General features: G+C 43.4%; 2 protein-coding genes across 2 annotated transcripts in view; one reads left to right on the top strand and one right to left on the bottom strand.

Moving 5' to 3' along the window:
• Positions 1-15,074, bottom strand: part of LOC137536095 (ATP-dependent translocase ABCB1-like) — a 152,774-nt gene that overhangs the window by 19,256 nt on the left and 118,444 nt on the right. Inside the window, exons 22-23 of the mRNA XM_068258131.1 lie at positions 9,853-10,009; positions 7,138-7,335 (exon numbers count right to left, since the gene is read on the bottom strand). Coding sequence (XP_068114232.1) covers positions 7,138-7,335; positions 9,853-10,009 — 355 coding nt within the window. The remainder of the gene's footprint in view (positions 1-7,137; positions 7,336-9,852; positions 10,010-15,074) is intronic.
• Positions 1-15,074, top strand: part of LRRTM3 (leucine rich repeat transmembrane neuronal 3) — a 349,591-nt gene that overhangs the window by 220,262 nt on the left and 114,255 nt on the right. The gene's annotated exons all lie outside the window — the stretch shown is intronic.

The following is a 15,074-nucleotide window of genomic DNA, read 5'->3' as shown; positions in this document are numbered from 1 at the left end:
CCCCAGGGTGATCCAGATGAAGCAGAGGGAGGACATCAGGATCAGCATGATGTTGGACCCACGCCTCAAGGGAAAGTTGAGCCAGTTCCTGCCGCCTGCAGGAGGAGACCCAGCGCAACAAATAAGGAGCTTGCAGCAGGCCCTTGTTGAGCGCTTGGAGGAAGCCTTCCCCCAGCCTTCCACCCCCACTGTCCAGCCAGCACAGAGGCAGCAGCAGGTGCCTGCATCCAGCAGCAAGCGCCCCACAGACCTGCTGTCTCTCAGCAACGAGCTCTACAGGACTGTAGAGGCTCCGGCAGCAGTGACTAGAGAGGAGGTGCATGCAGCAGCATCCTCCTCCGGTCACAGCCAGCACCTGACCCGAATGGTGGCTGACTACATGGGGTCCTACAGCGGGCTTGACAGCGATGCCCCTGTTGATCCCATGGAGTATTGGGTCAAGCGCCTGGAGATCTGGAGCGAGCTGGCGCAGTACGCCCTGGAAGTGCTGTCCTGCCCCCCTTCCAGCGTGCTGTCCGAGCGCTGCTTCAGTGCAGCTGGTGGCGTGGTCACCGAGAAACGCTCACGTCTGTCTCACAAGTCTGTGGACAGACTGACGTTTCTCAAGATGAACCAGGCGTGGGTGGAAGGTGAGTTCCTGGCCCCTGTTGTCGGCGAGAGGGGGACATGAACTGGCTGCCGGAAGAACCATCGTTAATGTGCCTTACCACCCTTTACCACCTCCTGGCTCCTGCTCACTAAGCCAGCCTGGTTCACTTTGACTATTACGTCGCCTGCAGCCACACATTTTACATCTACAGTGGGCTGCTGTGTACTGCCCTTCTGCTGTCTGTCTGTCTGTGTTTCCCCACTGCCAGGGTACACAGATTTACCTTCTGCTGCCAATCTGCCACCAGCTATTACGTCCAACAATAGCTACTCTCATTACTCCTCCATTCCTCCTGCTGCTGCTGCTGTCTGTCTGTGTTTCCCACTGCCAGGGTACACAGAATTACCTTCTGCTGCCACTCTGCCACCAGCTATTACGTCCAACAATAGCTATATCTGTGTAATTTGCTGTAAAAAAAAAAAAAGTAAACCATTAAAAAAAAAAAAAAAAAGGTTTAATTTTTCTGAGGTGCCCGGGTTGAAAACTGTGTTGTCCCAGTTGTGTATTGGACACGATGTGGGCTGCACGACCGCTGTCTAGGACCTCCTGTTGTGTTTATTTACAGCCCTGGTATCAACGCTAGGTACCAGGGCTATTATGTCACGCTGCCTACCTACCTGCTGCCACACTCACACTACTCCTCCATTCCTCCTGCTGCTGCCTGTCTGTGTTTCCCCACTGCCAGGGTACACAGATTTACCTTCTGCTGCCACTCTGCCACCAGCTATTACATCCAACAATAGCTACTCTCATTACTCCTCCATTCCTCCTGCTGCTGCTGCTGTCTGTCTGTGTTTCCCACTGCCAGGGTACACAGAATTACCTTCTGCTGCCACTCTGCCACCAGCTATTACGTCCAACAATAGCTATATCTGTGTAATTTGCTGTAAAAAAAAAAAAAAAGTAAACCATTAAAAAAAAAAAAAAAAAAAGGTTTAATTTTTCTGAGGTGCCCGGGTTGAAAACTGTGTTGTCCCAGTTGTGTATTGGACACGATGTGGGCTGCATGACCGCTGTCTGGGACCTCCTGTTGTGTTTATTTACAGCCCTGGTATCAACGCTAGGTACCAGGGCTATTATGTCACGCTGCCTACCTACCTGCTGCCACACTCACACTACTCCTCCATTCCTCCTGCTGCTGCCTGTCTGTGTTTCCCCACTGCCAGGGTACACAGATTTACCTTCTGCTGCCACTCTGCCACCAGCTATTACGTCCAACAATAGCTACTCTCATTACTCCTCCATTCCTCCTGCTGCTGCTGCTGTCTGTCTGTGTTTCCCACTGCCAGGGTACACAGAATTACCTTCTGCTGCCACTCTGCCACCAGCTATTACGTCCAACAATAGCTACTCTCATTACTCCTCCATTCCTCCTGCTGCTGCTGTCTGTCTGTGTTTCCCACTGCCAGGGTACACAGAATTACCTTCTGCTGCCACTCTGCCACCAGCTATTACGTCCAACAATAGCTATATCTGTGTAATTTGCTGTAAAAAAAAAAAAAAAAAAGTAAACCATTAAAAAAAAAAAAAAAAAGGTTTAATTTTTCTGAGGTGCCCGGGTTGAAAACTGTGTTGTCCCAGTTGTGTATTGGACACGATGTGGGCTGCACGACCGCTGTCTGGGACCTCCTGTTGTGTTTATTTACAGCCCTGGTATCAACGCTAGGTACCAGGGCTATTATGTCACGCTGCCTACCTACCTGACTGCCTGCTGCCACACACTCATCCTCCTCCTCCTGCTGCTGAATTTACCTCCTGCTGTCTGTGTGTTTCCACTGCCAGGGAGCACATACAATGGCGCTTCCAACATGCGTGCGCCACCAGCTATTTATTACGCTCAAAAATAGCTGCATTTCTTTAAAAAAACAAAAAAAATATATATTCTTTTTATTAATACTTTGTGATATTATTTTTAGAGGTGTCCGGGTTGAAAACTGTGTTGTCCCAGTTGTGTATTGGACATGATGTGGGCTTCACGACCGCTGTCTGGAACCTCATGCTGTGTATTTACGGCCTGGTACCACCGCTAGGTACCACACAGCCTATTATGTCTCGCTGCCTGCCTCATTGACTGCCTGCTGCCACACAATCATCCTCCTCCTCCTGCTGCTGCTGCTGAATTTACCTCATGCTGTCTGTGTGTTTCCACTGCCAGGGAGCACATACAATGGCGCTTCCAACATGCGTGCGCCACCAGCTATTTATTACGCTCAAAAATAGCTGCATTTCTTTAAAAAAAATATATAAAAGAGAAATAAGTGAAGAAGAAGAAGACGATATAGAAAAAGAAGAAGATATAGAAAAAGAAGAAGACGAAATAGAAAAATAATAATAAGAAGAGGATATAGAAAAAGAAGATATAGAAGAAGAAGATGAAGATGAAGAAGATGAAGAAGATGAAGAAGAAGATGAAGATGAAGAAGATGAAGAAGAAGATGAAGAAGATGAAGAAGAAGACGAAATAGAAAATTAATAATAAGAAGAGGATATAGAAAAAGAAGATATAGAAAAAGAAGATGAAGAAGAAGATGAAGAAGAAGAAGATGAAGAAGAAGATGAAGATGAAGAAGATGAAGAAGAAGATGAAGAAGATGAAGATGAAGAAGAAGAAGAAGAAGAAGAAGATGATGAAGAAGAAGATGATGAAGAAGATGAAGATGAAGAAGATGAAGAAGATGAAGATAAAGAAGATGAAGAAGAAGACGATGAAGAAGAAGATGATGAAGAAGATGAAGATGAAGAAGATGAAGAAGATGAAGAAGAAGAAGAAGATGAAGAAGATGAAGAAGATGAAGAAGATGAAGAAGAAGAAGATGATGAAGAAGAAGAAGAAGATGAAGAAGAAGAAGAAGAAGAAGAAGAAGAAGAAGAAGAAGAAGAAGAAGAAGAAGAAGAAGAAGAAGAAGAAGAAGATATAGAAGAAGAAGAAGATATAGAAGAAGAAGAAGAAAATGAAGAAGAAGAAGAAGAAGATATAGAAGAAGAAGAAGAAAATGATGAAGAAGAAGAAGAAGAAGATATAGAAGAAGAAGAAGATATAGAAGAAGAAGAAGAAGAAGATATAGAAGATAAAGATGAAGAAGAAGAAGAAGAAGAAGAAGTATATACACTACTGAACAGAATTTTGGACACAACTTCTCTTCTCTTTCCACCTTTTTTTTTAAAGGAACATCCCCACATAATCACTTGCTGTTGTTACTTGGGAAAAAAGATCTTTCTTGCATCATTCACCCTCAAAACAAGTGTTGGAAGCTATTTAAGGCCAATTCGAATAGTCAGGTCGAATATTCGACCGAATTCGAATAATTTACTATTCGAATTCGACCAAACTTGAATAATAAAAAGGGGTATCCGAGCATCACTAGTATGGTGTATGAAAGTGGCGATCAGGTACTCTGAAGTGGATGACATTTTCTGCTTTTATTTGTTAATTTTTTTCTTAACCTAAGCCCTTAGTATCTTCCACCCAACATATTCTCTCTTGCTCCAAGAGTTTCCTGAGTTTCCTTGTGTAATAAGCCTTGAAAATTGCAACATGAGACTCCAATTTATGATCCTCATTAAGAAATGTTGCAGAAAATAAAACAGTTCAGCCTATTACCTGCATTAACAATTTGCTTCTTCAACCAATTACATCTAAGCTCCAGACTGCATGCCCTAAAGCATCATGGAACTATGAGCAAAGGGTGAATTTGTGTTGAACTGTGAGCATTTTGAACATAGGCTCCCCACAGGGTCCAGACTGGTAGAGCAAGGAGTTCTCTGCCCAAGCTAAACTTTTACAATTGCATGCATATGAACATGCTAATCCCTACATAATGGCAGTCACTGAATATAGATTGTCATTAGGATACACATACTGTTGTTGAAGCTGAATGTGTCTGTTTTGTTTTTCTGTAAGTCATTAGAGTTGGGATGATGTCCAGAAAAATAGATTTATTTGTCTTTTGTAAATGACAAAGGAATAACACACGTGAAAATGAAAACAATTATATTATTTTGTTTGATTACTTTGTAAAGTCTGTTTCATACTTTATAGGATTAATTTGCTAGGGCTTACAGCATTTTTACTGATAAACACGTTTTGATCTACGTGCAAATTCTCAAAAAAAAAAAAAAAAAAAATAGAAATTGCCAGCCAGCGTCTATTAGTAAATGTGTTCAATCCTTTTCTTAAGTTTAGTATGCAAACACTAATTTATAGGACATAAAGGGTGTGGTACCAATGGAGTCTGTCTAGGTTGAGGCGCTCCCTGCTTGCAAAACGCTTGTATTAACCTCTTCAGGATCACAGGCTTTACCCCCCCTAAAGACCAGGCCATTTTTTGTGAAATAGGCCACTGTAGCTTTAAGGCCAAGCTGCAGGGCCGCACAACACAGCACACAAGTGATCCCATCCCCCCCACCCTTCTTTTCTCCCCACCAACAGAGCTCTCTGTTGGGGGGGCCAGATCGTCCCCCAGATGTTTGGTTATTTGTTTGTTTATGTTTATTTGTCTATTTTTTAATACATTTCTTTGTTTTTGTATTATTTATTTCACCGCCGAGACGCAGGAGGGGACAGCCGTGTCACACGGTGACCCCAGTACAGCGCTGCTGAAAATCGCATCGCTGTACCCAGTATTTATATGGCAGTTTTGCTGTCTAACAGTCTCCGAGCGGCAATCGCTCCGCTCCGCCTACCAAGCAGGAGATGCGTGCGCAGCCTGCTAGCGATCTCCTGAAAACTGAAGCCCCAGGACTTTACGTCGATGTTAGGCGGTCCTGTGGCTCCCACGGCCATGCCCATCGGCAAGCAGTTTAGACACTTTTTGTTATTTCATCTGAGGAAGTGAACTGCAAATCGACGAAACGCATTATTATTCAAGTGTCTGGTTTCTATTAAAAATTGTATTAATTTACCGTATTTGGGCTACCCCCTTCTTTGCGAGGTAAGCCTATTTATTTATGTTTTATCCAGTTGACATTATCCCTTCAACACATCACATATTGGGGAGCCTCTTCCTTCCCAGTAATAATTTATAGGACTGGAAGTTGAAAGAACACCCCTTTTTTTTCCCTGAGGATTATTAAGGTTACAAAGTCATTCGAGTATGCTAATGAAAAATGCTAACTGGTGTTTGACTATTATTATTATTCTGATACAAAAACTTAGGATGTCTGACTCCTGAGATGTCTCTTTTCACACAAGATCAAAACTCTGGCCCTTGAGATAAAAAATTTGGTAGAGCCCCAGCCAAATGCCTAAACATCTCGCCCACCGATTTAGTATCTCCACGCTTCTCTCTTCAGCCATGCCATACTGTCTATCTGTTTGCAGCTTTCGTCCATGCATATCACATACAGGGACGGAAGCTGCCGTACTCTGCACCTAACCTGGAGCAGGCCTCCTAATTCCTCGGGCTCCCCTGCAATGGCGGAGGTCACAGGGGCTATTGTAATGCCCATGGGTTTGTTCACATTGGTGCTTATAGGGCTATTCCTAGCACTTAGGGCCCGTTTCCACTGTTGCGACGCGATTTCGCCGGCATTCCGACGCTTGTAAAAACGCATGCGGATGCGTTTCCGCATGCGTTTTTACCCGCGATTTCGCGTGCGATTTCGCATGGCAGGGTGCCATGTGAAATTAACCATGACACTGCCAGGGCAAAATAACATTGAGAAAGGTGCGAAATCGCGGGTAAAAACGCATGTAACAAACGCATGCGTTTTTACTATTAAATACATTAGCGGCGATTCGCACGGATTCCCGACGCAGGCGAATTCTGTGGGTCCCGTCGTGCAGATTTGGCCCGCCGCCAAATCGCTTCCGCACGCCGCACATGTGGAAACAGCCCCGGCCACTTCAGTGTAACAAGCGAATCCGCATCTCGTCGCCGCATGTGGATTCGCTATGGTGGAAACGAGCCCTTACTGTGTACCCCCAAATGCTGAGTATTGAGGAACAAAGGCATTGCTTCATTAAGAACAATTGTGTGAGTAACCTCCTGTTACTCGCGCTATTTAATAGTGAGCGCTAGTAACATACGCTGGCTACATCTTCATAACTGGCACTCTGCTCATCCCGCCCTGAGCCCCTTTGAGTCCAGTGGCTTTATAGGACTTTATGACTGATGGTCTTGACAGTAAAATTAGTTATTTGGGATTTTTCCCAGGGACTTTTGGCGTGTATCCCACTCCGCATGCCCCCCCCCCCCCCCCCTCCAGGCGTTAGACCCCTTGAAACATCTTTTCCATCACTTTTGTGGCCAGAAACAGTGTTTGTAGTTTTGAAAAGTTCGCCTGCCCATTGAAGTCTATTGCGGTTGACGAACCAAAAATCGGAGGTCTGAGCCATCTCTAGCCTCAGATGCATATTTTTCGAAACATATTGAGTGACTGAGGTACGTCATCCAGTTGGCCACATGCTACTGTTCACTTCTTTCTTTGAGATACCCGTTCCCATGACTGTATGAGATTATAGAGTTAATAACGTGTGTGTTTCTTACCACTCTTCCATCCACCGGATCATAGAACCTCTCTAGCAGCTGAATTGAAGTACTTTTTCCACATCCGCTGCTCCCCACCAGTGCAAGTGTCTGTCCTTTGGAAACTCTGACATTTAGCCCTTGTAGGACCTGGACATTCGGTCTTGTCGGGTAGACAAATTTTATATCTTGGAATTCAAGGTTTCCTTCAAATACACTCTGAAATAAGGAACAGATTAAATATACTAAATAAGAAAGCATTTTCCACAAGTTTGTTAACATAAAACCAAGATTTATATTTTACCACCCCTAGGCCAACTCTCCCTTTGCTCTCTATGCAATGACAACATTGTCCCACCCATTCCATGTGCATCCCCCCACTTTTGTGTATAACATCCATGTACAGCAGTCCATCTCTTTTATGTACAGCTCCCTTGAGCAGCATCTCTCCTCTTCCATATGCTGTTTCCCATTTTCAGCTTCTCTTTTCCATTTGCAGGTCTTCACTTCTATATTCATGTCCAGCCCCCCTCCCCCCAGGGAGCAGCCACCCAAGGCCCAGGCCTTTGTGGCCTTTCTAGCAATCTTTACCTGCACAAAACTGGTAGCAATAACTATGTAATTGCTTAGCCAGTTGCCTGAATGTTCCTTTAGCTGTGTTTGGGCCCCAGAATGCTCTCTAATTCATTTTAGGATGTGAAAATAAACGTATGAGATAATGAAGTGTATGTGTGGTTTGGATAATAAATAGAATATTAGTTGCAAAGGAAGGAGTCTCATATTTTTATTTTTTAGCTTTATTTATAACATTGCATCGTACTGTCACAGTTGCAGTTTAGAATCCACACTAGCCAGCAAAGCAGAAGTAATGACCCTTTGAACTTTCCTGAAGTAAAACCTTATCTCAAGCTGGTCTTACTGTTTCTTGGCTGTTTAAAGGAGTATTGTAAGGCTATTAAAAAGATGAGTTAAACTTACCTGGGGCTTCCAACGGCCACCCGGAGATGTCCTGTGCCCGCACCAGGACAAAATGATTCTCCAGTCCCCGCCGTGGCTCACTTCTGCTGCTCACTTCCACAGAAGAATACTGCACCTGCTCAGTACACTCCAGGGGGAGAGAGGACACACACGGCGAGAGGACCGCGCAGGCGCAGTGATTTGCGACATTAAAGTCGCAAATTCCGGAAGTGAGCTGCGGCGGGGACTAGAGAATCACTTTGTCTGGGCGCAGGCACAGGACTTCTCTAGGGGGCCGTTCGAAGCCCCAGGTAAGTTGAACTCATCTTTTTTAATAGCCTCACAGTACTCATTTAAAGAGACTCCGTAACAAAAATTGCATCCTGTTTTTTATCATCCTACAAGTTCCAAAAGCTATTCTAATGTGTTCTGGCTTACTGCAGCACTTTGTACTATCACAGTCTCTGTAATAAATCAACTTATCTCTCTCTTGTCAGACTTGTCAGCCTGTGTCTGGAAGGCTGCCAAGTTCTTCAGTGTTGTGGTTCTGCTATGAACTCCCCCTTCCAGGCCCCTCTCTGCACACTGCCTGTGTGTTATTTAGATTAGAGCAGCTTCTCTCTTCTCTCTTACAAGCTGGATAAATCGTCCTCTGAGCTGGCTGGGCTTTCACATAGTGAGGAATTACAGACAAGGGCAAAGCTGTTTGCAGGAAGAAACGAGCAGCCTGAAACTTCAGTGCATGAGAACAGGGGGAAAGAAACACACAAATGATCTCTTGAGATTCAAAAGGAAGGCTGTATACAGCCTGCTTGTGTATGGATGTATTTTCTATGTGTGGACATACTGTACATCAACCTACTTCCTGTTTTGGTGGCCATTTTGTTTGTTTATAAACAAACTTTTTAAAACTGTTTTTAACCACTTTTAATGCGGCGGGGAGCGGCAAAATTGTGTCAGAGGGTAATAGGAGATGTCCCCTAACGCACTTGTATGTTTACTTTTGTGTGATTTTAACAATACAGATTCTCTTTAAGCTCTTCATAAAACAGGACTGAGTTTAACAGAGTTAGTCCACTAGCTCAGAGAAGCTCTTTTTCAAAGATAACAACTCCTTTTAACTCTTCATATACTGAGAAACAACACTGCTCCGGGCAGGCGGATGCATTCCCCCATACAGCCTATGAGGGTAATGCATCTGCCTTGGGCTACAGCCGGACCATCAGCGCGGACATAACACTGTCCACTTCTGCTGATCCAGCACAAGTGGGAACCGAGACTCACTCTCAAGCTTTTATCTGCTGCTTTCAGAGATAAGAAAACAATCTCAGCAGCCATCAGAACTCTGTACTGGGGTTCAGGATCACATTGACTAATTCGCCTGCAGGTAGTAATGGTGTTTGAATTGGGAATCGTGCATTCATAAAGCCGAATGCTCTTCAGCACCCAAACTAGTGGACAGAGTCATGGTGAGGTCACGCCATGCTTCCCGTGACTCTGATTCTTCCTCCTTCTGGCTTGGAAGGAGGAAGCATCGGGGTCACGTGAAATGTTCCATTAGCTTGGGTGCTGAAGTGCAGAATTTATACACCAACACTACCTGCAGGAGATAATGGAATTAATCTATTAACCCCTTCAGCCACTATAAAAAGAAGAGGTTGTTCTTAAAACATGAATTGGTATAGGCTAATATGTTGGAGCAGCACAACAATTTTGACTGTAGCTATTCTTTAAATAATGGGATGCCTAGATAATAAAACACTTCTGTTATTCTCTTACCAGTTTTTCTCCATCTTCGCTGTAGCTGTCAATTGCTGGTTTCCTGTCTAGGAGCTTCATGATTTTCTGTGCAGATACTCTGGCCTTTCCAAAGTCGGGGGCAGCAGATGTGGACTGTCCAACGTTCAAGGCAGCAAACATGACTGCAGCAAATACTCTGCGACAAAGCAACACAAAGTAAAGCGCATGCACATATGTACTGAGCAATGACTTGTATTCATGGAAACAAATTATTTTTAAATATACAAGATATAAAAGTGCTGCAGTAACACTATAGATGCATAAAAAGATATAAAAAATATCAAAACTATATATAAAATATATTAAAAATATATATAAAAAGTGCACTGCTTCCCCAGTTGGCAGTCAAATATATACAATTCGATGAGCGGCGAGTGCACATCACCATAATAAAAGTCCTTATCACAGACAGTCACTTTAATACGGCCGCTAAGAGGCAATCTTCTAAGAAACACAGTATACAGGCAGTTTTGGGGAGTTTCACCCACCACCAGGGCACCCGTCGGGGAACAAACTCACCAAATATGGTGTAACCATGGTTAGGTGGGTTAACTTATAAAGCGCTCCAATGCCTGGACACCTCAGCACATCACGGCCCAGGGTTCCCAGCCCATTCACAGTAATAGAATGTAGCCTTCGGGTTTTAACTTCTCCAAAAAACATTTTATGTAAGGACCAGGTGCAAAGACCCTAGTGCATTAAAACACAAACATGTGTCTTCAACTATGACTGGGCCCTGAATCTGCTTGACTGCTTCTTTACACTTTTGGGCAGAGATATCATCAGGTTCTCCTTGGTACTCAGGTAAGTCAATCTTTTTAGCTACTGGTTTATTTGGGAGTCTCCGAGAATCTAAATGACCTCTTCCAGCTTCTTGGTGCAGTGACTGTTTGTGATAAGGACTTTTATTATGGTGATGTGCGCTCATCCAATTGATATATATTTAAATTATTTTTAAAGTATACCTGACCTGAGGCAAAACCATTTGAGACCTAAGAATTTCTAGAGTCACAAGCTGGAGGCATACATTACACTTTATTGTTCTAAAAGTATACTTGACCCGAGGAAAGCTACCTAAGGTAGACACAGTGGTATATTTATGCTGGATCCACATACCTCTCTATGTTGTTAGTTACTCTCCTCATTCCCCCTAGTCCCTGTAATCACTCCTTGAAAAATTTGACTTCCAGGTTAAAGTTACATTTTTCAAACAGGAAGAGGCAGGCAGAGAGGATGAACTATACATACCTGGGGCTTCCTCCAGCCCCATACGCACGGATCGCTCCCACGCCGCCGTCCTCCGCTGCCTGGATCCGCCGCCACCGGGTCCCGTCATTGCCGCAAGTCGGCCGGCGGACGCGGACAATTCTCCGCATCACAGGGTGCTCTCCCCATACAGATACGCATGTGGCTGCTTACTGCGCAGCCGCATGTGTACATGTATGGAGGGAGCCCCTGTGATGCGGACAATTGGCCGCGTCCGCCGGAAGTGACTGGCCCGGTACTGGCAGATCCAGGAAGCTGAGGACGGCGGCGTGGGAGCGATTCAGGCTTATGGGGCTGGAAGAAGCCCCAGGTATGTATAAAATCTTTGCCTTTTTTCACCCCTCGTTCCTCTCTGGTTCCCTTTAAGAACAAAGTGTATTGAATGCCTCTGGCTTGTGACTGTCATCAAGGAGTTCTGAGCTCTCAAATTACTTTTGATCTGGAACATGCGGCAAGTTTTCTTTTGTATTGAAACCACTGTACCAAAATAGGCCAATTAAGTTACATTATGTTGAAGTGCCACACAAACAGAATGCTTTCATGGAAAGGCTAATGGAATATTTTTGTGTGGCAATCACATTTTATATTGAACAATCAAAGGACTCATACCCACATGTGTCTTATTTGCCTACATGAACGTAACACTATATAGGTATTTCTGGCATTATGTGTGCCAGGTGACAGCATGATTGGAAATAAATACATTGTGTAATGCAAAAACTGCAATAAAAACGTTGATTGCTCAAGGTGTCTTATAAAGTCATTTTTGCAGATCTGCTGAGTCCCAGCTCACACACAATTCATTATACATAAAAAAAAAAGTTTTGTACAAACAGCATGTTACCACCAGACTACCGTGGCAGAGCAAGTAATAAAAGTCAATGGGCAATGCATACCTTTTAAAAAGGTTGGCGGCAGCATTGCGGTTGCGCATGCGCAGAACAACGGGAATAAGACTGGGATCCCTGGGAATCCCAGTGATGTATTTCCTGTCCAGCAGGGAGTATGTCACTGGGTTAGGGGTGTGCAGTGATGGGTGCTATGCATATGACCCTTTCCCGTACTTTGCTGCATATGTTTGTGTTTATTTGCATTGCGATGCGGCAGATGCTGGGCAATGGCGTAAAGTGAAACCGGCCTAAAAGAAATTGCAGTGTGTGCCACAATTTCACAATCTCTGTCGCACTAACCTTTCACCAACCCTTGCTATGGCATTATATGACTCTGGTGATGATTACAAACGTTTCCCTTGCAGCTGCAGGAAAGTTTTCATACATCCAGAGCTGGTATGGTTTCCGGTGTACTCCAGACTGGAAAACCGTAGTAAATCAGAACTCGAATGACAAACACCATCTTACAGTGACTCTTCTTGAGATTCACATTCACTCCATGCAATTTCACAGCTTCATAAATCAGAACAACAATGGCTGGGAGATCAGGCCGTAAATTACCACCCAAGTTCAGCAAGATGAAAAGCAATTATTTTTTTTCTGAACTTCAAAAAGAGGCAGCATGGACTGGGATAAGTGATAACTGGAAATGTTCCGACATGGGTTTTACATGATAATATTAGAGCAAACCTGAAGCAAAAATAAACGTATCTGATAATGAATCGTATGTGTAGCACAGCTAAGAAATTGAACATTAGTAGCAAAGAAAAGAGTCTCATGTTGTTTTCCAGTACAAGATGAGTTAAAAAAACTTCAGTTGTTATCTATGCAAAAAAGCTTCTCTGAGCTATTCAACTTAACTTGTTTGAATACAGTACTGTTTTCTGAAGCACTTAAAGAGAGTCTGAAGCCTTCTAAAAATGCTGTTTTTATTTGACATTTATCTTGAGCTATATCAGCATAGCTAAAACACTGCATTCCTGTGGCAGTACGAAGTAATTAAACCCCCCCAAATACTTTCCAGGTCGTGGATTTTGCTGCCCGTGGAGGCAGAGCTTAGCGCTGTAGCTCTGCTTCCATTAACGTCACTCTCTGCGCGGATCTCCGCCTCTCCCCGCCCCTCTCAGTGAAAGAAGATTGTAGGAACAATAGAAGGCGCCCTTTTGTGTTTTAAGATGCTTCTCAAATAAATCTATATATGAATAATAATGTTCGCCTACCTTATTTAAAGAGACTTCCAATTTTGTAAAAGGTTTAAACACTTTATTGTTAACAAGCACTTCAGACAATGCGTTTCGCGGCTCAAACCGCTTCCTCAGGTCAAGTAGGGTGCTTTGAGGAAGCGGTTTGAGCCACGAAACGCGTTGTCTGAAGTGCTTGTTAACAATAAAGTGTTTATACCTTTTACAAAATTGGAAGTCTCCTTAAATAAGGTAGGCGAACATTGTTATTCATATATATAGATTTATTTGAGAAGCATCTTAAAACACAAAAGGGCACCTCCTATTGTTACTACAACCTGGTTTACCACCCCACCACGTGGGGCCTTCACGACTTACTTGGAGTGAAGAATTTTTCTCAAGGAGTTGTGACTAATCCTAGGAAAAGACTGAGTGGGGACGGGACTTCCCCACATGCACGGCTGAGTGGTTGCCTCTTTAAGCAACCCACGCTTGTGAGTAGTACTACTCGTATATATCTTTTAGACTTTTATCCTGAGATAATACACCATAAGGGCTCCTGGTGTCCCTGTGTTTTTTTTCTTTACGCCTATACAGTTACCAGTGAAAGAAGACAGAGGGGCGTGAAAAGCGGCAAGCAGTGGGGATTGACGCGAGTAGAGGCAGAGCTACTGCACAAAGCACTACCTCTACCAGGAAGCAATCCCCGCATTTTGCCCTGGGGACTTGGGGGGTTTGCTGCGGGAATACAGCGTTTTAGCACTGGTGATATTGCTCAAGATAACTGTCAAATAAAAAGAGCATTTGTAGTAGGCTTCAGACTCTCTTTAACCTATTTTGGTTCCTGGACGTAGAAACTACGTCCAGGAACCATACGTGCTACCGCGTGCTCCCGCGGCCGATCGCGCGCGTGCACGCGCACTCCCGGCCGCGGATTCGGCAGCCACGGAATCAATGTATCGGCCTATGGTGCCCGATCACTGATTCCTCTCCCCCGCTGAAAAAGCGACAGCTTCTCTCGAGGATCTGTGCTTTTTCTGGCTGTTCCCTCCCTGATGCGTCACTCTAAGCGTGTGTTACGCTTAGAGTGACGTCATGTAAACAAACTCATGGCCGCCATCTTGTGGCCAAAAAGTAATACTACAACTGAATGTAAAAAAAAATAAAAATTAACACACATTTACATTATAAATCTATTGTTTACCCTTCACCCTCCCAAAACTACCCAAATAAAATGTTTACTATAAAAAAAAACCATTACAATAAAAAAACAAACAAACATGTAAATATTTACCTAAGGGTCTAAACTTTTTAAATATCAATGTAAAGATGAAATATTTCAATATTTTTTTTATTTTAAACGTGTTAATAGTGATAGATGCAAAATGGAAAAAATGCACCTTTATTTCCAAATAAAATATTGTCGCCATACATTGTGATAGGGACATAATTTTAATGGTGTAATAACCGGGACATATGGGCAAATACAATACGTGAGTTTTAATTATGGAGGCATGTATTATTTTAAAACTATAATGGCTGAAAACTGAGAAATAATGAATTTTTCCATTTTTTTTCTTATTCTTCCTGTTAAAATGCATTTACAGTAAAGTGGCTCTTAGCAAAATGTACCCCCCAAAGAAAGCCTAATTGGTGGCGGAAAAAACAAGATATAGATCAGTTCATTGTGATAAGTAGTGATAAAGTTATAGGCTAATGAATGGGAGGTCAACATTTCTCACGTGAAAACGACGGAGCGCGAATGGGTTAAACAGCCAAGAAACGGCGGGATACAACTTGAGGTAAGGTTTTACTGCAGGAAGGTTCGAAGCATCATTATTTCTGCTTTGTTTTATAGCTTAAA

Source organism: Hyperolius riggenbachi, chromosome 10 (assembly GCF_040937935.1).
Source record: "Hyperolius riggenbachi isolate aHypRig1 chromosome 10, aHypRig1.pri, whole genome shotgun sequence".
Lineage (NCBI taxonomy): Eukaryota > Metazoa > Chordata > Amphibia > Anura > Hyperoliidae > Hyperolius > Hyperolius riggenbachi.
This window is presented reverse-complemented; position numbering and strand designations above follow the sequence as displayed.